The sequence below is a fragment of the Hipposideros armiger genome, unplaced genomic scaffold (assembly GCF_001890085.2).
Source record: "Hipposideros armiger isolate ML-2016 unplaced genomic scaffold, ASM189008v1 scaffold_1483, whole genome shotgun sequence".
NCBI classification, from domain to species: Eukaryota; Metazoa; Chordata; class Mammalia; order Chiroptera; family Hipposideridae; genus Hipposideros; species Hipposideros armiger.
The window spans coordinates 127,342-150,602 of record NW_017732833.1 but is presented as its reverse complement, the minus strand read 5'-3'; the positions used below and the strand labels follow the sequence as shown (position 1 = coordinate 150,602).

General features: G+C 38.6%; 1 protein-coding gene across 1 annotated transcript in view; it reads right to left on the bottom strand.

Moving 5' to 3' along the window:
* Positions 1–17,254: 17,254 nt before the first annotated feature.
* SAMTOR (S-adenosylmethionine sensor upstream of mTORC1) overlaps positions 17,255–23,261 on the bottom strand; it is a 114,686-nt gene continuing 108,679 nt past the window's right edge. Inside the window, exon 5 of the mRNA XM_019634040.1 lies at positions 17,255–20,420. Within this exon, the coding sequence (XP_019489585.1) occupies positions 19,791–20,420 (630 nt within the window). The 3' untranslated portion in view covers positions 17,255–19,790. The remainder of the gene's footprint in view (positions 20,421–23,261) is intronic.

Genomic DNA, 23,261 nt, shown 5'->3' with positions numbered 1-23,261 from the left:
GACAAAAAGAATAAACAGGTTTCCTCATATCCCACAGCTAACAAGTAGTAGAGCCAAGGAAGATTCCATGAATTTCTGGATGGCTTGTCTCTTGGCCTTAGTACAGCCTTCACTTAATTCACCCAAATTCCTCTAAAATCAGTAAGCTCTTTTTCATGTCCTACTTCTAGGGAATGGATCACTATAGAGAATCTAAGACACTGTATCATTTGCATCATCTCTCAACTCAGAAACTACAATATTTCGGTTCCACTCACGGGAAATGTCAAAAGACGAAAGGATCATAGTGAGCTGCCCGGGTCGGGGAATTCCAGGGCTTCGGTTCGATGAATTCACTCACAGTAACCCTTTCAGCCCATCTCATAAAAGATGAATGGCGTCTCGAATATTAAACCCCTCAGCACTAGGCCCCCAACAGCAAAATTCTCGCATCCCGCCTCTTTCTAACAAGATGTGGCGGCTCCTAGAAGGAACCTAGCAGTCTCCACCAGCCCTCTGCTGTGGGAGGCGGCGACGGTAACCGGGCGCCCAGCTGCATGGGGACACCCTGGGGGTTCCGGAAAGTCGCCCCACCGTCAACTCCTCCCGCAGGTGTCTCTACCCCCGGCCCGGGCAGCCGATGGGCGGAGCGCGGCGCCCAGACCACGCAGGGCCCGGGGCGGCGTCCGTGCCCAGGTCTCGCCGCCCGGCTGTTCACCCCGACCCCCTACCTGACTCGGCCGCCGCCACCAGCGCTCTGTGGACGCTCGGGATTGGCTCTGGGGGCAACACAGTAAAAGGGAGGCCCTCGGGGCCGGGCCTGCGACCCGGTAACGCGGGCCTCGAGGGCTGGAAGCCGCACGCCCTAGCACAGGCCGGTCTCTCCGGGAACTCCCTCCGTTACGGGCCTGGCAGCAGCCGCCATGTTCCCGGCGCCGAACGCGCGACCGTACGGAGCGCCGCTGGGGCCAAACAGCGCGCGGCTCCGCCCGGCCCGGCTCCGCCCGCCAGGCCCGCGGCGCGGCCGGCAGCCAGGGGTGCGCTGCGTGTCCCCTGCGAGGCCAACCTGGGCGCCGCTTTCCACGGCGGGAGCCCTGGACGCCAGCGGCGGCGAACTGGGGGCGGGAGGACCGCGAAGGATCAGACCGATCGTTTCTAGGAAGCATCTAGGCCGCCGCCTCCGCTTGGACCGAAACTGCTCAGGACGGGTGGGACGGCCACACGTGGACAGTAAATACTGCAGGAGGCGTTGCTGCTCTTTAATCTATGGCTTTCAGCCCAGGCTCCTTAGGCTCGCCTCCTTTTCTAACGCAGACTCCCTTTACTATACCGCCAGGGTCTTTGCTCCACCGACAGCCCCACCCTGGCCGGTTCCATTCCCCCCGATTCCCCCGTACTTGACTACTCCACCGGCCTCGAGTCCTGAGGGTTCCTCACACTCCAGGGCTGCTGCTCATGTGGACTCTGAATGCACTGAATAAACGTGAGGGTTATCACTGGGAGGCAGGGCGTCACAACAGCTGTGGAGCAGGATGGTCTTGGGGCTTGCATCCGGGTTCCTCCCCGTCCTGTGTGCCACCGAAGGTTCTCCATCGAAATAAAATATAACGAAACCTTTCCTGCAAAGTTTTGAATATTCAGTGAAACTAATTTTTTTTTTCTGGCATAAGGTAGGCCCTCAAAAAGTATGAATTCCTCTTCCCTCTTTAAGAAACGCTGCTTGCCTATTATCCCTATCATTTTCTTTCTGTAGTTCTTAGGCAAGTCACTTAATCTCTCTGAACCGGTTTCCTCATGTAAATGGATGCTCGTAATACCTACCTTACAGGGGGATTAAATAAAATGATGTATGTAGAGAAATCCTTAAAACCTTTAGATGGTTTATCCCCTTTAGGATAAAGCTCAAAATCCTTAAACAGGTACAGACAAGTTGTTACGCAGTCTGGCTCCTTTTTACCTCTGGTTTGATTTCTCACCACAATCCCCCAACTCTGCATCCCAGCCTACTTTCATGTCCTCAAATTCAGGGACAAGTCCAGCATTGTGCTTGATATATAGTTAGCACTTAAATATTTATTAAATAAAATAATAGTTCACAATAGGTCCTCAACCATCATTAGTTTTCTTCTCACACTTGTTTTCTATTAGCGTTACCTGTCTACTTGTCCTATCTCCTCTAATAGAGTGTGAATTTCTTCACTTGCATGTAATAGATGTTGAGGGTCGTGATGGGTGACACGGCTATAGTGATAAAGCACGCTCAGACTCAGATTCCTGGTGTGTAAATGGAAAGTTTGAGTTAGATTCTCTCCAGACTCCTGTGTAACTAAATGAGATCACTACCGAACCGCCAAATTTGTAACTGGCTCCTTGGGAAACACATTGACATTTCCAACTACCTGCTAGATTTTTCTACGTGGATACATGGTCATCACTTCTAATTCAACTTGCTTTTAAGGGACATTTATCTTTTCTTTTATCATTTCCACCACCTGAAACCCCTTCTGTGTTTAGAGGATTCCCTACCTTAGAGTCTGTTGGCTGACACCGAAATGCCAAAGACTTGCGTAGCCAATCATGTGCGCCAGCTGGAAGCTATTGACAAAAAAAGGCACAGAAAGCTGTGTAACTAATTGCAGGAATGTAGCAAGGTAGACGCCTAGGGCAGAAGTGAGAATGGTTCTAGCGGTGGCATTGGCATCCAGTATTAGTGGCTCAATAATTCCAGATGCCTGTTCATGGTGACAGCAACCCCAAAGCCCTCTCCTGTCCTGTCTGTGGTCCTCTTACTATTGTTTATAGTTTCTGCCTATGCCAGAGCCAGGCCGCAATCTCCAGCAATCCTCTGCGCTGCCCTCAAATAAATTTCTTTCCTGCTTAAATCAGCCACAAGTGTTTTCTGTTCATCAGCACTAATACCCCTCATTAAAACAGTGCTTTTTCATCTTCCGCAAACATGATTTTCTACCTTGTGAGCTTGAAACCATTTTTGATGTTTGTTATCTTCTCAGTATATGCTTTTGAAATTAAAAAAAATTATTTTAAATTTATCTCCCGTTTTTTATTAATCAAAGACAGATAGCTGCCTGTCGGAGTTTCTGATTTGTACAGCCAGCTGGGAGCTGCACATGGTTGGCATAATTCCAGCCACAGCTTAAGTCCAGCCACACACAATAGTGTGTGTGGCCTGAGGAGCTGTAAATGTAGGTGCATCGTACTAGTTTTCTTTTGTTTTTTCCATCATCTTTTTAAAATGTATTATTAGTTTCAGGTGTACAAAGCAATGTAATAGTTAGACATTTAAACCCCTCATAAAGTAATAACCCACCCCCCAAGCTACTATCCCTCTGACATCTTATATAGCTGTTACAATAGCATTGACTAACTTCCTTATGCTGTACTCCACATCCCATTACTATATATACCTATGTATTTAGTTATAGTTGACATTCAATATTATTCTACTTCAGCTTCAGGTATAGACCGCATTGGTCAGACATCTACACAGTCTATGATATGATCCGGATCCCTGATAAGTCCAGTGCCCCTCTGGCACCTTATATGATCTTTACAACATTGTTGATTAGATTCCCCATACTGTATTAACATACTGTCTTAATACCTTTGCCATTTTCACCCAGCCCCCAACCCCATTCCCATCTATCACCCTGATAGATCTAGCACCTATCTGGCACCATACCTAGTTATTACAATATTATTGAGTCTATTCCTTATGCTATACCCTACATCCCCATGACTACTGTGTATCAACTAATTTGTACTTCTTAATAGCTTCTCTTTCACCTATCCTTAACCCCCTCCCAGCTTAAAGAAGTCCCTTTAAGGTTCCTTGTAATACCTGTTTGGTGGTGATGAACTCCTTCAGCTTTTTCTTGTCTGGGAAGCTCCTTATCTGTCCTTCAATTCTAAATGACAGACTTGCTGGGTAGAGCGATCTTGGTTGTCTTTTCTTTTCATCACTTTGAATATTTCCCGCCACTCCCTTCTGGCCTGCAAAACTTCTGTGGAGAAATCAGCTGACAGTCTTATGGGGGTTCCCTTGTAGGTAATTAACTGGTTTTCTCGTGCTGCTTTTAAGATTCTCTCTTTGTATTAAACCTTTGACATTTTAATTATGATGTGTCTTGCTGTTGGCCTCTTTGGGTTTATCTTGTTTGGAACTCTCTATGCTTCCTGGGCTTGTATGTCTATTTCCTTCACCGGGTTAGGGAAGTGTTCTGTCATTATTTCTTTAATAGGTTTTCAATTCCTTGCTCTCTCTCTTCTCCTTCTGGTACCCCTATGATGTGAATGTTGGTACACTTGATATTGTCCAAGGCCCCTTAAACTCTCCTCAATTTTTTGGATTCTTTTTTCTTTGTGCTCTTCTGGTTGGGTGTTTTCTGCTACCTTACCTTCTACATCGCTGGTTGGCTCCTCTGCTTCATCTAATCTACTGTTGATTCCCTATAATATGTTCTTCATTTCTGTTATTGTATCCTTATTTCTGATTGGTTCTTTTTCATGGTTTTTATCTCCATTTTTATTCTTCCTATCTCTCTGTTGAAGTTCTCCCTGAGGTCACTGAGCATTCTTATAACCAGTGTTTGGAACTCTGCATCTGATAGATTGCTTATCTCCATTTCACTTAGTTCTTTTTCTGAATTTTTGTTCTGTTCTTTTATTTGGGACATGTTTCTTTGTCTCCCCATTTTGGCTGCCTCCCTGTGTTTGTTTCTATGTATTAGGCAGGGCTGCTATTTCTTCTGGTCTTAGTAGAGTGCCCTTATGTAGTAGGTGTGCTGTGGGGTTCAGTGGTGCAATCTTCCTGGTCACCTGAGCCATGCACTTCAGGTGTGTCCCTTGTGTGGGTTGTGTGTGCCTTCCTCTTGTAGTTGAGCCCTGGTTAATAATTGCACATGGATGTGAGGGACTAACCCTTGGGATCACTGTTGTGAAGACTGGCCTTGACTACAGTGGAAGAGTTGTTGTGTGTTGTGTGGAGGCTGATCCTTTACAGCAGGCTCTGCCTCAGCAGGACTCTGGTGGCTGCCCAGTCTGTCCCTTGGGTGTGTTGTACTTGGAGTCAGCTGGGCAATGCTCCAGCTCTGTTATGAAGCTGGTCATTGGAGTGCCAGCCCCGGGATCACCTTGGAGGGGATCCACTGTAGGTCAAGTTCAGCCACAGCCTGTGCCCCACCCAGGGCCACCCAGCAGGAGCCACAAAGAAATCCACAGATAGCTGCCCCCTGTGATGTACTTGGAAGCACCTTGAGAGGCCAAACCATGAACCAAAGCCAGCTCCCGCTAGTGCCGCACTTAGGGCTCAGCCAGAGGTACAGGACATGCTCAAGCCAGATGATGCTTGTCTGGGTTCCGGGAACCTTTGAGAGACCCCAGGAAAGTCTGCAGCTTGAGCCAAGGCAGGTGGTCATCATAAAAAAAGCCACTGAAAGCAGCCTGGGTGTGCCCGAAAGTTGGGCAGGGCCAGGTCTACAATCACCAGGATGTGGCAAAATAATGGTGGAGACTCAGAAATGGTGGTGCCAGGGAGAGGGAAGACTAAACAAAGAAACAATGGTGTCCACCAGCTCCTCCATCCAGGAGAAGGCCGCCTCTCCAGCCCCTGTCCCAAGCCAGACAACTCAGTTCCCCACCATATGTCCCTGCTGCCTCTCCAGCTGCTGCCCCAGTGCTGGAGCTCAGAGGGAGTGATTCCGTTGGTGGGTAAGTCCGCGCATGGTCCCTTTAAGAGGAGCACCTGGGAGTGCAGCCACCCTCAGTCTCAGTCACAATCTCCACTGGTTTTTACAACCAGAAATTGTGGGGACCTCTTTTCCTGGCACTGGAACCCTGGGCTGGGGTGAAGCTGGGACCTCTTTCTCCTCTGTGGAGTGGAGGGTGGAAGGGGGTGGGAGGGAAACCTCCGCAGCTGAAATATCCCTCCTGATCTTTAATGGTCACACATGGGTGTTGGACCAGCCTGTTCGTTTCCTCTGCCCTTCCTACCAGTCTCGAGTGGCTTCTGTGCATCCTTAGTTGAAAGGTTTCAGTTCAGCTTGATTTTAGGCGATTCTCAATAGTGATTGTTTTGTAGATGAGTTGTACTTTTGATGTGGGAGAAGGTAAGCACAGTGTTCACCTACTGTGCCATCTTGATTGTCTTCATAGAACAATTTTTTTCAACTATAGCTGATATTTAATATTATATAGTTTCAGGTGTACAACATAGTGATTAGACATTTATATAACTTAATGAAGTGATCACCTGCCATGTCCCACACAGCACAGGCCATGATGAGTGAGAGGGGATGGCGCAGGGTGAAAGAAAATAAATGAGACAAAGAGACAAAGATAGATTTAAGATACGAGGCCAGGGGTTTGCTGTTCTCTCTCTGGAACTGAGCACCTAATCGGACCAACATGAGGCTTTTAAGAAACTTCAAATGAGTAAAGAAACTTTCTTTCTAAAGCCCGTGTGAGGGCTGGCCGAGTGGCGCATTGGTTAAGAGCTGGCTTGGGACCCCAGAGGGCCCCGGTTCCGATCCCACATATGAGGGCCAGTGACACTGCCCTCCACAGCTAAGATGCTGAACAGCAGCTCAACCTGGAGCTGGGCTGCCATGAGTTGCCTGCGGCTGCGTAGGCTGCAGTCCCTGTGGCAGTGGGTTGCCATGGGCTACCGTATGTAGCCAGCAGCCAGTGTGAGCGGCCAGCAGCCGCAGTGAGCGGCCATCCAGAGACAGGCGACTGATCTGCCTCGCCCGGGAAGAGCGCAATGATGGTGCCAACTTGGGCCAGTGAAGCAACGTCCTCCACAACTAGACTGAAGAACAAAACGACAGCAACTTGTCTGTACCCCTTCCCCCAATTCCTCAGCGCTGTTCCCATCCCCCAATTCCCCAATAAAAATCTTTAAAAAAAAAATAAATAAAGTCCGTGTGATATGTGCCTTTTAAGGCCATTTTCCTTTGACCAGACCCATTGTACTCCAACACATGCTGTGTCTTCGTACTCCTACACACACAACCCCCAGGATGGTGCAGCTGCTGCTGCGGCCATGAACTAAGGGAGATAACCGACATCATTTCGCCGGGTCCCAGTTTTCCAGGACACTCCCTTGAGGGAGCTTTACTGATATCATTCCACCGGGTCTCAGTTTTCCGAGACACTCCCTCGCGACCTTGTTAGGTCAGGGGCTGGTGTGGGGGGGCAATCGAGGACGAGGCTTGTGAGGCAACAATCACCCATCTGTAGTTAGTGTACTGTAGAATACTTCAGTGAGATGGGTCTGTGTTTGAGAGTTATCTTTCATCTGCACATTCCAGGGTGGGTAATTAACATTTGAAAGACACTAATCAGGAATCTACACTGCAAAGTTGGATGGATAAGTGCTTCCAGTATCATTATGTAAATCTGCACTAAAGCTATGTTAATTAGCATAAAGATTAGAAATAATTTTCCACTGTTGAAATAACAAGTGTTCCACATGTGGCTGGCTGGAATGTTGTACAGGCACTTTGTCCTTGCCTAAATGTGGTACAAGATTCTGCTGACTCTAACATAAACTAACACCCTTCAGAATAGCTCCCTGAGTCTACACTGGTGCTTAGTACTTTGTCACAAAATATTGTTTGGGTACTGATTTTTGTGCCTGCTTGTTGATTAATATTTGGGTAGTAGCTTTAAACCTGTGACTTGTGTTCACTGTAGGACACTACCTGGTACAAAGAAGGAGCTCTCATCAATCTCTAGCTGTTGAAGGCAACCAGTATTCATTAACAGAACCTGACAATTGTGAAGGCCAAGTGCTGTTCATTTTCATCCCCCATATTTTTTGCATTTATCGTTTCTTTTCAACTTCCATTGCCACTAGCCTAGTTGAGGACCTAACGCCTGAATTTCTTCAGTGACCTCTGTGTTGGTCGTTTTGACCAGATTAATCCATCACACCAGCCCCCTGACTGATAAACTCAGAGCATCACTCTGTGACACTTCTTGGATTAAAACCAATGACTTCTACAGCCTATAGGATCAAGTCTAAACTCAGTCGTCTGGCACCTGAGGCCTTCCAGGGTATGATCTAAACCCCCATTTGCCTATGTGCTATTCATTCTGAAAATAGAAATATCAAGATCAATTCCTGATATCCGGCACATCCATGGCCAAACACCAAGATATAAAATAGCCACCTGGGAACCATTTCAGTGACAGGAGATTTCAAGCACAGTTATTGATGGCAATGTAAAGATCCTAATAGCAGGAACATCTGTTCTTTAAGAACCATTTTGTGTTCCTACTCTCAGTGAACTACATTTTTGGCAGCAGAAAATGTTGTCTTTTTACGTTTTTTGCTAATTTTTCTTTTAACATTTTGAAAATAATGCCTTACTGTCTCCTTGCAATCTAAAGATGGTTATGAAAAGTCTGATGCCAATTTGATTCCCTTTCCTTTGTAGGTAATCTGTCTTCTCTTGTAGCTTTTAGAAAATTGTCTTTATCCTAAATCTTCTGAAGTTTTATTATGTTTAAATTTAGGAAAACGCTGTTTTTTTTGCAAACCCCCCCCTTTTTTTAAATTAAGAGTCTAATCATTCTTAAATTCTGAAAAAATATTGCCTATTATTTTCCCCCATATTTCCTTTTTTTTCCCTTTTCTTTATTCTCTTATCTGGAACTCCTGCTTCTACTATATGTTGGAGTTGTATCTAAACTTCGTGTCTCATATTTTTTTACCTCTTTTTTTTTTTGTATATGCTGTTTTCTGGAAGAATTCTTCACTTTGATTTTACAGCTACTAATTTGCTATTCAGGCTATTTTTTTCCCCCTAGGCTTTTTTCTTTCTGTTGAAATATCTATTAGTCTGTTATGGTCTATTTCTTATTTTATGGCATTTCCCTCCTTTAAGAATATTAAACATACATGTCTTAAGTCCTGTTCAGAATACTTGGTTTACTGTATTTCATCAGCTTGTGAGTTCTTCCATTTGTTGGATTTGTCATTTGTCTTCCATGCTGTTGACTTTCTTCAAGAGTGAGGAATTTCTTGCTTTTCCACAGCAGTTTTCCTGCTGTGATCCTTGCGCCTTCCTTTTTTACTCTTTTTGTCTGATCCAGTTTTTCCTTGGTTTCTGAGTGTTCACAGTTCTCTGTTGAGACTTACCTTTTAGTTTTCAATGCAGCTATATTTATATTAAATTATTTAAAACATATTCTCTATTATTTCTCTGAACTTTAGTGTAGAAAGGGTTTATTTTTGCATATGCTGATTCTGCCTTCTTAAATTTTGTTTTATATTTTCTAATTGATCATTATAGAAAATATATTACATTTTTAAAATTTGGACATCTCACTTAATTTTATATTATAGTTAGGTATTTTTTCTAAAAATAATGATAATTTATTTCCACTTGTTATATCTGATTTTTGAATTAAAATTAAAAGCATTGTTTAATAATTTGGGTTTAACTTTAAGTGGTGAAAGCATTCTTAGAATGTTCTTGACATTAATGGAAAAGCTTCTAGTATTTTCACCATTGAGCATATTCTTGGTTAATTTCAGAAGATTATTTAAAGAATATGGTCTTTCATTCTTAGTTAACTAAGACATTTTTCATTGTGTATTTCAGAAATTGGTTTTCAATTCAATCAAATTCTTAAGGATCTTTTGAGATGTTCATGTGTTTTTTCTTCATTGATGCACTGATATATTAGTCAATCATATTAACTACTAAATATTAATCTATACTTGTAATTCTGGACTAAATCCTCATTGGTCTTTTAATGAACTGTTGAATTCAATACCCAAGATTTTATTTTTGACATATTTTTGAGTGAGATTTGTATATGATTTTATTTTCATATACAAAATTATATTTGTATATGATTTTATTATCTTTTGAGGTTTTGGTATAAATGAAAATGGTAATAGTACTTATTCATAGGCTTGTGAGAGAATTAAGTGTTGGGCACTGTTATCTCTATCTCTATCTATCTATCTATCTATCTATCTATCTATCTATCTATCTATTTCAGATAGAATTCAAATTCACACAGAATTGACATTTTCCAAATCTTGATATCTCCCCAACTTCACAGACTTATCTCTGATATTTAGTGTTCTCATCAGGAACCTAGCAGTGTCTGCAGCTATTTAGTCTTATGTTCTTTGTTTATTTTTGCAACTATGAGTGGGATTATTTTTTCCATTATATTTGCTAATTGGTTTTTGATGATTTATAGGAAAGCTAACCTACTAGATTTTCCTATTATTTCTAATAGTTTTTTGGTCATTTATGTTATACTTTTTAGTCAATGATCTCATCTACAGATAATAAGCTTTTTCTTGTCCTTCCAGTATTATACCTCATTTATTTATCTTATTTTACTAATAAGTCTGTACAGTCATGATGCAATTAGGCATCATTGTTGTTCTTTCTGCCCTTAATGAAAGGCATCTATTGTTCTTTCATGATTATGAGGTTTTCTATAGGTTTCAGGTAGATTCTTTTTGTCATGTTAAGGAGCCTTCTATTAATCTGACTTATAGCATATTTATGCATGGGTATTGGATTTAACAAATACTTTTCTCAGTATCCAGATAACCATGTGTTTTTTCTCTTTAATTGGTGGATATAGTGACTTACTACTTACATGAATTTATTCTTGGAAAAAAAACACCTTCTTTTGTGATAATTGTGTTAAATATTAGTTTTACTTGGTTTTTGGTAGTATTTTATTTGTTTTGCATTAATAGTCATAATTGAAATTACCTGTGAGTTAGGCAAAATAATGGTTTTCCAAAGATGTCCTAATTCATATAATCTGTGAATAGACCACCTTATTTGGTTAAAGGGACTTTGCACATGTGATTTAGTTTAAGGATCTTTTGCTAAAGTGATTATCCCAGATTATTCTCATTGACCCAATCTAATCACGAATCCTTAAAAAGGGAAAACCTTTTCCAGTTGCAGTTAGAGAAAGACAGAGGAGAGGGACGTAGGTAGAAGGTTCAGCGCTGTGACGTGAGAACGGTGACCTGACATTGCTGGTACTGAAGATGGAAGAAGAGAGCTATGAGCCAAGGAATGCAGGTAGTCTCCAGCTGGAAAAGTCAAGGAAAGGATTTTTTCCTTCAAGACTCCAGAAAGAAACACAACTTGTCAACACCTTGATTTTAGCCCGTAAGGCCCGTGTTGGACTTCTGACTTACAGAACTGTAAGATAATACATCTGTATCTTTAAAGTCACTAAATTTGTGGCAATTTGTTACATGCAGAGCAAAAGAAAATGAATAGTTTGTAATTCGTGTGTTCTTCAAGTTTGAGTCAACTATAGCTGAAAGCTCCCATTTTCTATTTGAACTTTTGAGTTCTTTTTGAATGTTTTGAAACTGATTTTAGGAAAAAAAAATCATTAATTGAAGTGTTGACCCTGAAAATAAGACACCTACCAAGAAGGGCTCCTGGTGTCTAACTGGGCTCAAATTTATAAACAGAGCCTTCCAGCCAGTGCTGAACAGAGAGGCCTCTCATACCAGCTGCACTTCGGGAAGAAGCCTGCACTGAATGCCTGCCTCCTGCACTGAACTGCCTACCGGTGCTGGGTTCCTGCCAGCTGAATCAGCCCTTATAAAGGAGTTCCTGGAATTGTATTTCAACCAATAGGACTGAGACGTTCCCTGTTCAATCAGAGTTGTGCAGCTGTATCTGCTATCAGCATCCTCACCAACCAGAGTGGCTTCATTCTGACCAATCAGGAAAGTGCCTTTTGGACCAATCAAACTGTGAGGATTTGGTGTCCTCATTTGCATGAGGATAAACCAATCAGGGACCAGGGTTGAGGACTTCTCTCTATATATAACAGCTCCCTTCTGATTTGGGAAGTGCATTTTGCCTTTCCACCAAACACTGGGGACTGTGTTTTCCAGCTGACACTGAACCAATAAAGACAACTCGGCTCCGAGTTGAGCAGAGCGGACCAGAGCAGAGCTTTCTAGCCATAGAAGGACCTCACCCCAGGGCTGCCTTGCAGCTGTGCTTTTGCACAGCAGTGCTGTCTCATAATTGAGCTGTAACACTACTGAGCTGTTCCTCAGCTGTGCTGTATATGATTGAGCAGTTTGCACTGAGTAAAGTTTACTTTTTTACTGCACCACAAATTGGAGATTGCTGTTGGTGTTGAATCTCCATCAGTTGACAGACGTGTACTAAAACACCTGTAAAACTGTCTGGTTCTCATGACTTTTTAAAGGAGAAAATACTTGACTCCCTTTTCAATTTCTTCTGACATTTCTTTCTCTACCTTGTATTATAATTCTCATGTATTTTGTATTTCCTACTAGACTGGAAACTTCTTGAAGCCATAATCTGTCTGATTTATCTTGATAACAGAACTCAGTAAAAGAATGCCTTGCATAGTGTAATGCAAAGTTATATGCATGTCTTATTTAACTTCCTCATATACAGTGCCCAGTGTTTATAAAACTAGTTTCAAAAAGATATAGTCATTCAGACAGCCACATTAATTAGGCTACTCAAGTAATACGGTGAATGAACATAAGCTTTGAAGTCAGACCCAAGTTACATTCTGGCTGAGCTATTTTTCTAACTCTGCAACTTTAGACAATTGCTTAACCCTTCAGATTCAGTTTCCTCACTAGTACAATAGTGATAATAGTACTTTGTAGGCTTGTTGAGAGGATGAAAGTGAGGCAATTTCCTTGGAGTGCTCACTTAGCATACCTGATGATTGTTAAGTAATACTATTACTTAACAAATGATAATTGTTATCATTACTGAAAGCGCTTCATTTAAAACTGAATGGTATTTTTCAAAAATGTGTATTTTCTATTGCTCTAGTTGTAATTTTCTAAGCTGTTGTCTTGTCAAAAGGGGATACTAAATCTCCAAATTGTTCTTGTATGAAAGGCCTCTGTAGTGCAGTAACTTCAGTTGATGGATTCAGACAAGTACTCTCAATGGGTGAGGTTACTCCCTCGTAACTTGGAATGTGGTAGAAGCAACAAGTGTGCCTTTGTAGTGCTAGAGATGTAGAAGTCAGTACTTTAGAAACAATTATATTTCAAGGGTTTTTTCCCATTTAAGACTGTAATATCTCTCATCCTTTCCTACTGTTAAATGGTGATTCTCTTAGTTCATATTAACTGTCATCCTTTATATTTATGTAAACTCCTTATGCTTAATAATTAGATAGTTGAATGAAACATACTGAACAAGTGGTTACCTGTCTTTATGAATTTATATTTTTAATAAGAGACAAGACAAACTTGTGTTGAGACTTGCTTTTAGTTTCCATTGAAATCTTGCAAAGTAGGTTGTAATGAACGGTATCTTTTACATCATTTTCTGGGCATTCATAAGAGAGAAAATCGAAGATAAGAAAATTTAACACTAGCTCAGCATGGTTCTAAGGAGTGGACAGCGGAGATTTTGAATTGGGTGGTAATGGTGGTGGTGAAATGGTCAATGCGCATGGAAGGCACAGAACAGGCAAGAATGAGAGGAAAAAGGAACAGGGTTAATAAAAGCTATTTGCTAAAATAAATTAGAGTCACTATGTGCTGTATCCTTACTATATGACTATTTGCCCAAGGTCTCAGTGTTTAGTGGTGGAAACCTATCTGGATATAAAGCCAGTGGAGAGTAGTTGGAATAATGTCTCTTACACGAAATAAGAAACTGTTGAAGCACCACTTCTCTTGTAGAGTTGAAGAAATCAATTAGCCAAACTTTCCATTTAAATAGACAGTGAAGCTAATGATGGTTGACAAACTTCAATTCTTTTCTTGGGAATGAGAGGGAAGTGAGAATTGGATGGTAGTGAGAGACATGGTGAGAAAATATGATCTGAGATAACGATATAAGACATTTAAATGGCTAGGGGTAGGCAGAGGGGAGAAACAAAAACTATATAGCTCTCAGTCACTTAGCATTGACCTAAGCTACATTTCTGCAAATCAATTCAGACTTCTAAAGCATAAATTGAGCTATATCCTAATTCTTAGAATGCATTAACAAACTCATTAATATAAAACAAAACCAGACCACCTCCCCCAGAATTCATCAAGTATCAGCAGTGGTCTTGTGCCACTTTACTTGGTCAAATGAATTCATTTGCAGGTAGATGTTCATTGATCACCAGTTTGTGCAAGGCACTTTTCTAGGATAAAGATCATAGCAGGACACACACACACACACACAAATAAGGAAACAGATACACTTCAGATAATTAGTTATTCAGAGACTTGACAGTTATGTGAAGAAACTAGATTATGTGGACTGGGAAGGTCCTCCTGGGTAGGTTAACATGTAAGCTAAGACCTGAATAACAAAAGTAGCCATGTAAGCCCAATCAAAAAGGAAGCAATTCTAGGCAGAGGGACTAGCTAGTGCAAAAGTAGGCACAGGCCTGTGCTCTCCCCCAAGGACTTTAAAAAACAAGGCGAAGGAGGGGATGTAGGTTGGAATGGAGAGGCTGAAGGGCAACATCATCTGTGTCTGGCACTCCCATAAGGGATACCCATATTTAAGGACACTGCATCTAAATTGGTTAAAACGATATGCCCAAAGGTCATGTGAATAGATTTCTTTGATATATACCACAGCTGCTGCAGTGCAAGGATATGCTCTTCTGTGATTTTAAAGTTTGGGTGCCTTGTATTAATGCTAATGTATTTATCCTTTTTGAAGTTACATCGCCAGCCCTGAAAGCACAGTATTCCTTAGTACCTAGTACTTAGTACCTAGTCCAGTGTAATAGTGTAGTGATTAAGCCTCAACTAGTGAATCAAGCAAGACTAAAGGGATGGCTTGTGACATCCTAACACCTCATTCCAATTGGCACCCTTCTCTGGACCACCAGGGTCCCTCCTACTTTGATAATACTTCTGGTTACACAAGTTCCACATCATCTCCTTCCCTCTCTATCAAAATGGTATCTTCTTAGCTTCAAATTCCCAGGTCCCTACTGCTTCCGCAGTAATCTGTACTCTGGAATTTTAATCTGTGCTAATGCTTCAGTGGGGTTAGAAAACATACAGCTCCTTTTACAGTCAAGCCATGAGCTCCTTTCTGTTTCAGGTCTGTTTTCTAAGCATCTTTCTTCTTGCAGGCAGGCTCCAGGGACGTGGCCTGCTTACCGCTCTTCCAGCAATCCCCCATCTACCTTATTTCCAGGGAGTTTCATCCATGCTTGTCTTTGGGAAATGTTATCTCCTGGATTCCTAATGAAAAGGCCCGTGGCAATTTGGAAACTATGATTGTTGCTTGCTGACTTCATCTTTCCTACACACTTTAGCCTGTCTTTGCAAACTCTTATCCAAACAGATGTTACAGAACAAGTGTATGCGGGAGAACTGAATTAATATTGGTCATGGTCATGTTTGTATTCCTTTTCTTTGGCTAAAGGCAATGGACTTAGCTAGAGTGGCATTAACTGCAAAAGATGTGAAGGTCTAGGGAATGAAACTAAATTTAAATGACTTTAATGTGGATTCCATAATAGCCTCATATATTGGGTTGTCGGAAAAGTCATGACGCATTTTTGCAACAAAAAACATAGAAAAAATATGTTATGACTTTTCCGACAACCCAATAGAATATCTCTATGACCACATAAATCATATTCTAGGTATCTACTTCCCCACAATAGCTCAAAGATCTATAGGAAGAATGTAATCAGGTGCCTATGAATGATTCACTCGGTTGTGACTGCCTTCAGTAGGTATGGCATACAATAAAAGGATACAAGTACATTCTTCTGGCTTTTCTCCATAAGGAGTTGAGAATAGACCTAGATCTAGGAAAGACTATCAGGCATTCATTTGTCTTTTGAGCAATGCATCCTATTATTTTTATGGTTTACATGGGCATTCCAATCCAACAATATTAACAAATTTGTTTTACAGTCTTCTAATTATTAATGACAAATTCAAGAAACAATTCCGCAGTCAATGTCTATGACCTAATTCTTTGTATTTTCCTTTAACTTAAAAAAATACGTACCATCTTTGGTACTGTTGATTGGCCCAATCTTATAAATTGTTAAAATCTATGATGCAAAATAGTTATCAATATTTTTGATTACTACAAATAAGCCATGACATTAACATGTGTTTTATATTATTGCAAAGTGGAATAGTTTTCTATTAATTGAGTAAAGGTGTTATGGTTAAAAATAAAATTTACAAGTTGAACACTGCTTAGATTGACTAAAAGCTACCAACAGAAGTGCCATATGTAACATGATTCTTATTCGGAAAATATGTATTACACTACTGAGATCATTCTGACACAAATTTAGGGTAAAATACACATTCAAACCTGAATTTAAGATAAATTAGAAAAAAAGACTTTCCAACTGTTGAGGTTTGAATTTCTCTAATAAGACAAAATAGGGTTCAGAAAACAGCATATTTCTCTCTTTTTATAACATTTATAAAGGTCCTTAAATAAAACTATTAGCTACTGTAGCATGCTTATTTTTGGGTATTATATAATATAGGTCACCACTAATCTCAGGAAGCTTTGTGTTCAATGGATCATGAACATGCAGTTTTATTATGAACTATCACAGAGGTTACTGCAATTGTTTGTTTGTTTGTTTTTAGGAAGAATCAAATTATTCTAATATAAACATTATTTGTAATAAACATTTGTGTTATGTTTTTTAGACTAGAAATTTAGAAGAATTTGTTTTCCACTTTTGCTATCATCTAACAATTTGCAACACCAGGAAGGAACCAAATCTTAAATCTACGTTCTGTTTACCTAGTGTGTGGACTCTTAAAGAGAAATACCATTTCAGCACTATGCTTAGAAAAGTGTGGGAAATGGAGCAAAAGCTTAATTCCATTTTTTTCCTGCCTTTTACAATTAGAAGATTAATTTTTAAACGTGCACTTTTCTACAGGGATGAACAATACATCCCTTTTATTCACAACATGTTTGTATTTGCTAAACAAACTTTTTACCTCCTATTCCATTTCTGGGAAACAAATTAAGGGACTTAAGCAGGGGAAAGGTGTAGGATCACTGGACAATTGTTCCTAGATACAGACATTAACTCCGTGCAGAATGCGTGTTGTCTTCATTAGATCAGAAGCTCCACGAAAGCAGGGGACTGACCACCCCAGTCTCTACTGTTTCCCCAGGGTACTGCACATGGGAGAATTCAAACATTTGTTTAATGAATAAATAACTCACATCATGAGAAAGCCCACAAAGCTTTCAGTTCACAAGTAATAGGCAATGAATATTAGAAAATTTAAAATTTTTAATAAATGTGCTTTGCTCACAAAATGTGAAAAAAATACAACAAACACAAACATACATTTTCAGGTATGCCATCTCCCACCACCTAGCAACTATGATATAAACCACTTGATCCTGAAGAATCCAACCAAATGATTTGTTTTTGAAACACCAAATAATTTTAAACAATCCTATTGTGAACGTAACAGGAAGCCCCTTAACTTCTTTATATCCAAATGAAATCATTCTCAAGAGTACCCATACAGTACTAGAAGGAAGGTTCTATTAACTTCTCTTGTCATTACACATATAATCTGGCACCTAGCCACATGACTGCTTATATTTTAATACATACGTTGAATTGGCTTTGGTGGAATATGTATTAGTTTAAATCCTGTGTCAACATAATTTGAATAAGCTGAATTTACAGTAACAAATGGTATTTATAAATTCAAACAAATTTATATTAAGTGGGAGTATAGGTTTTATAAAGAGATTTTTCTGTAAAGTACTACTTAAAATACATCATGCACATTTCGGAGCATAAGCAGAATCAACATCTGTAAACAATCAGAAGAATGTATAGCACCAACATTTTAGCTGTAACACGAAGGCTGACTCCAAGGTCGTACTTACACAAGCCTTTTTTCAAAAGCACTGTTTTCATTTATTTTCAAAGCATTTTCATTTGGTATATTGTTTTCTTTGTCCTTAACAGTATTTAGTCAAATCAAAGAAAACAAACAATATGGTAAAAGAAGTACTACCAAAACAAGTTTTGTGTTATCCTGAACACAGTGGTTTTTTTCTTCTTCTTTTGGGGGAACTACAAGACTTGACCCACAGTGCTTAACTGGAAAGAAAAGTCAAGCCTAATTACTAAGGTATCTTATACTATTGAAAGTAAATGAAAAATTTCAAGTTATTTCTGGCATATTTGAGCAACCAATATTTACTGCATGTAATTAACTGACCTAGGTTAATTACAATCTCATTACTTTCATTAATTTAGAATGTGAAATATCAGGAATACACTCAACCACTTATATCTTAAAGGATAAATTTTGCATTTCTAAGTAAAGTTTTACATTCAAAGTTAACTACAGCAATTCATAATAAGCACAAAAACATCAGTTTACCAGAGTAAAGAAGTACAGTTTATGAAATTTAGGGTCAACTATTGAAAATGCAAGTTTACTTTAAAAACACACACACGTACATTAATCATGAAATCTGAAACTGATATTTCAGTGCAAAAACCTCAGTATGAGGTAATTTTAATGTAATAACCACTTGAAAAAAATCCACACAGTGGCACTCTTAAAAATGATAGTTTACATGACAATTGCTGGCTGACAAGACAATGTAGACTAAGTGTTTTTAGCTATTTAAACTAATTCTTGTCTTGTTTAGACATGTATTTCTCCTTAATCATTTGCTTCTGATTCAGAAACACAGAAAGGCATTTGTCAATGTGGAAAGGGAAAATTCCCACAGCCAACTAATGGTTTATATTTTCAAAGAAAATTTTTAGCTAGGATTTAGATAGAAATAAGAATACCGAAAGGTCGAAACTATTTTATGAGACTACCAGCAAAGGGTTAATTTTAAATTTTTTCTATATAATTTCAAACTTGTAGTGCAGCATTTCCCTAACGGAAAGGTGAGGACCTTTTATCAAGGTTGGTCTAGATAAAATATAAGCTCTCTTACAAGTGCAAACCCTTTCACAAAGGTGTTTCAGGTCACTATTGAGTATATATTGTTCCTTGCTTAAATAGAACATTTTGTAATGAAATCTAAATAAAAAGAGTAAAAGTGAACTCTCACAGTTAAATATACTTAACACCAAGGCCCAAATCAATAAGAAAGATGAAAATTTTACTTTGGCAATGGTGTTTATTGTACTGTGCTAATCAAATTACAATATATACTTTTGGGGAAATCTGTACCCCAATGTCTGATGTTGTAAAATGAGCAAGAATAAGGAAAAAAGCAACCTATTCTAAAAAATTTAGGAAATGTTGGATCATCAGACAAAACTGAATACAGAAAATGGCTTTCTGTAACAGATAATTTAGTTAGAAAATAGAGTAAGTGCATCACAAAATAACTAAACCAATCTATCTGTGTCACATTTAACTTGTGAATCATCCAAGTGAAGTCTACAGCTTTCTACTTACCTTAAAGTTTCTCAATGCAGTGGTTTAAAGTCAACATAGAAAAGACAGAAAAAAGAAGAAAATACATAGCAAATTACGCTTCATTTTTCACAATAACACTAAAGAGAAAAAGGTACCTTTCTGTGATATCTTAGTGCTAAATGCTAAAAGTAACAGTCACTCTGCATGAAACTTTATATATTCTATATAAGAATAAATTTTAAAATCCAGAAGCAGAAAAAAATAATAAACTCTGTAAACCTGTGTATTTCTCCTATGCAAACCAGATTTTAAGTACTGAGTTCATGTTAGTATTTCTGATTAGTGTAAGCAATTAGTTTAGGAGTCTGGACTGAAGGGGCCTTTTGCTTTTACATTAACTTAAAAGTAATATGGGATCTTCTAGCTCATAGAAAGGAATGGAGCTGGCTTGACTCTCTCCAGAATCTGAGTCGTAGGGAGCATCAGGGAGCTCTGTGAAGCCACAGGCTAGTTGTTCATCTTCTATATCTGATCGAACATAGCAGGAAGGGTTAGAATATTCCTCGTCTTCTATACTGTTGAAATCTTGAGGAATATATAACATCCCTGGGTAGTTCCTACTAACCAAGTCACTTGTGGTTTTTAGGGAGATTTTTCTAAATGCCATCAGATGCATATGTGAAAATTTTGAATACTTGAAACGTTTAAAGCCCAGGGACTCTATAGCAATCTTCCAGCTTTTCATCATCATAGCATGACGATTCTGATGGGAGGAATCAGGTGTGATGATAAGCAATAAACCATTTAACACCAACAGTTCATGGGCTTTCTTGCAGCAAATCCATCGCTGGTAAGGTGATGGAAAATAAGAAAGAAGCAGAGAGAAAACAACCACATGGAAAAGTTCTCCAGGAAGAGAATCTATAGGGTTTTTCAGCTGCTTCAAAAAGGCATCTACAGCGTCCTGTGCAAGCTGGAGTGGTTGCTGAAGCTGCAAGTTCAGGAAGTCACACTTATACACACTCTGCAGGAAGGGACAAAACCAGGTATAGTAAGAATTCCAAGATTAATTCCACCTTATTACAAAGATTTTACATAAGTTACTTCACAGCATTTCTATGTAATTTAAACTTTAACTGTGTACCTTTCCCTTCTAAATCATTCCATTTGTACACACTTATTCAACTCTTAGTCACAAAAATCTCAAAGAGGAATTTAAGCCCAGATAATTTTTAGTGGTCATTTAAAAAATGTATTTCTGTATAACAGTTAATTTGAAATTAGAAATAATTTTTAAGCATATATGTTCTTAAAAAATAATAAGGGCTTATTTGAAATTTAATTTGGGTAAGTGTTTACAGGAATGGTTTATTTCTAAACTTAGTCATATGTATATTCACTTCAACATTTATAGTTACCAAAACAGTCTAATACAAAAACAATTTTAAACCAGAAATACCATGAAATAAAGATGAATCAAAGATGTCAAAGAGAATAATGAAAGAGACATAAATTTGTAATTGCAAATACCCAAACTTTTTAAGGTCATGAAAAATATCTTTTAAACCATTAACTTTAACATTCCAAAAATAACTTTAATACTGCATTTACTTGATAAAAAGTTAATCCCGGGTTTGAAACAAACTACATATTAAATTTAACTTAGACAAGTGACCATGGGAAACACTGCCAGTAGAGGAATGAACAGCATCGTATAATTTGTTGAAAATGAAACCTGTATGGGAAGGATCCAGAATAAGCAAGCAGTTTTACAATTAGATAAAAATTAGTTACCTTCATCATATAATAGTTATTAATCAATTAACAAAGATGTGAGCTAATTCCTTAGTCCCTCATTCTTGTTAGTGGGTACACAAGCTGGTCACATAAGTATCTGAACTACCAATGGGGAAAGTAATTCATGAAGCTCTACTACATGGAAAAAGATTATTTTTCCTTCTTCCCTTTGCTTTTTTTGGATAACTTTATTGACGTATAACTGACATACAAACATAATTTAAACTGTACACTTCAGGTAAGTTTTTCATTTATATACTAGTGAAATCACTGCCACAATCAAGTTAATGAATACATCCAACACCCCCAAAAGTTTCCTTGTGTCCCCTTTATAATCTCTTTCTCACACCCTTCCTGCTCTTTTCTTGCCACTAGGCAATCACTGATGTGATTTCTCTCACTATTGATTAGCTTGCATTTCCTAGAATTTTATATAAATGGAGTAACACAGAATGATGTACTCTTATTTTGCCTGGCTTCTTTCACACAGCACAGTTATTTTGAGATTCATCCATTTTTTTGCATGTACAAGTATTGATAACTTATTCCTTTTTAATTGAGGTATCCTACTGGATCAAGGATATACCACAGTTTATTTATCCACACACTTGTCTGATCGTTTCTAGTTTTTGTTTATTACACCACTCAAGCTGCTATGAATATTCCTGTTTGTGTTTCAACGGACATGCTTTCATTTGTGTAAATATCCAGAAAAGGGGTGACTGGATCAATAGGTGTATGTTTAACTTTTAAAGAAACTCTGAAACTGCTTTCAAAAGCAGTTATATATTGGGTTGTCGGAAAGGTCATGACACATTTTTGCAACAAAAAACATAGAAAAAATACATAATGACTTGCCCGACAACCCAACAGTTTTACATTCCCAGCAGAAGCATATGAGAGTTCCAGTTTCTCTAAATCTTCATCAACACTTGGTATGCTAGCCTTTAAAATTTTGGTCATTGTAATAGGTGTGTAGTGGTTTATTGTGGCTTTAATTTGCATTTTCCTAATGAGCAGTGATGTTTATTTTCTTTACATGTACTTATTTGCCATCTGGGTATCTTCTGTGCTAAATTCTATTAAAATTTCCTGCCCGTTTAAAAATAATTTGCTTTAAGTTAAAAAAAAAACTGTTTTGTTATTATTGAGTTTTGAGAGTTCTTTATTCTGGGTACAAGTACATAATCAGATACATAACTTGAAAATATTTTTTCTCAGGTTGTGGCTTCTCTTTTCATTCTCTTAACAGTGTCTTTTGAAGGCAGATTTTTTTTAAAATTTTAATGAAGGCCAATTTATCAGTTTGTTCTTTCATAGACTGCCTATGGTGTCACATCTAAGAAATCTTTTCCTAATCCCACATCACAAAGATTATCTTTAATGTTTTCTTTTAGAAGTTTTGTAACTAGGTTTTTTCATTTAGGTCTATGATCCATTTTGAGTTCACTTTTGTATATGCTGTGAGGTATGAACTGAAGTTTTTTCCTTTTGTATATGGATATCTAATGGTTCTAATCACCATTTGTTGAAAAGACTATTCTTTCCATCTTGGTTGAAAATCAGCAGTCCCTAAATTTGGCCCTATTTGTGGACTCTTTATTATATTTCATTGATAAGATAATCTTGACATCAATAACACATTGTCTTGATTATTGTAGTTTTAAGATAAATTTTGAAACCAGGTAGTGTTTACTCTCCAACATTGTCCTTTTTAAAGGTTGTTTTAAATATTTTAGGTCCTTTGAATTTCCACAAAAGTTTAGAATAAGCCTTTCAAATTCTACAAAACAGCATAATAGAATTTTGATCAGGATTGCACTGACTCTATCATTGGGAGAAATTGACACATTAACAATATTGAGTTTTTCCATCAATAAAGTGGTGTATCTCCCCACTTATTTAGGTCTTCTTTAATTTCTCTCAATAATCTACAGTTTTCAGTATACAGATTTTCCCGCATCTTTTATCAGATTTATATGATATATATTTATATTCATATAAACACATGATCATCTATTAAATATTGCATATTTTAATACTCTTGTAAATGGTTAGTATATATAAA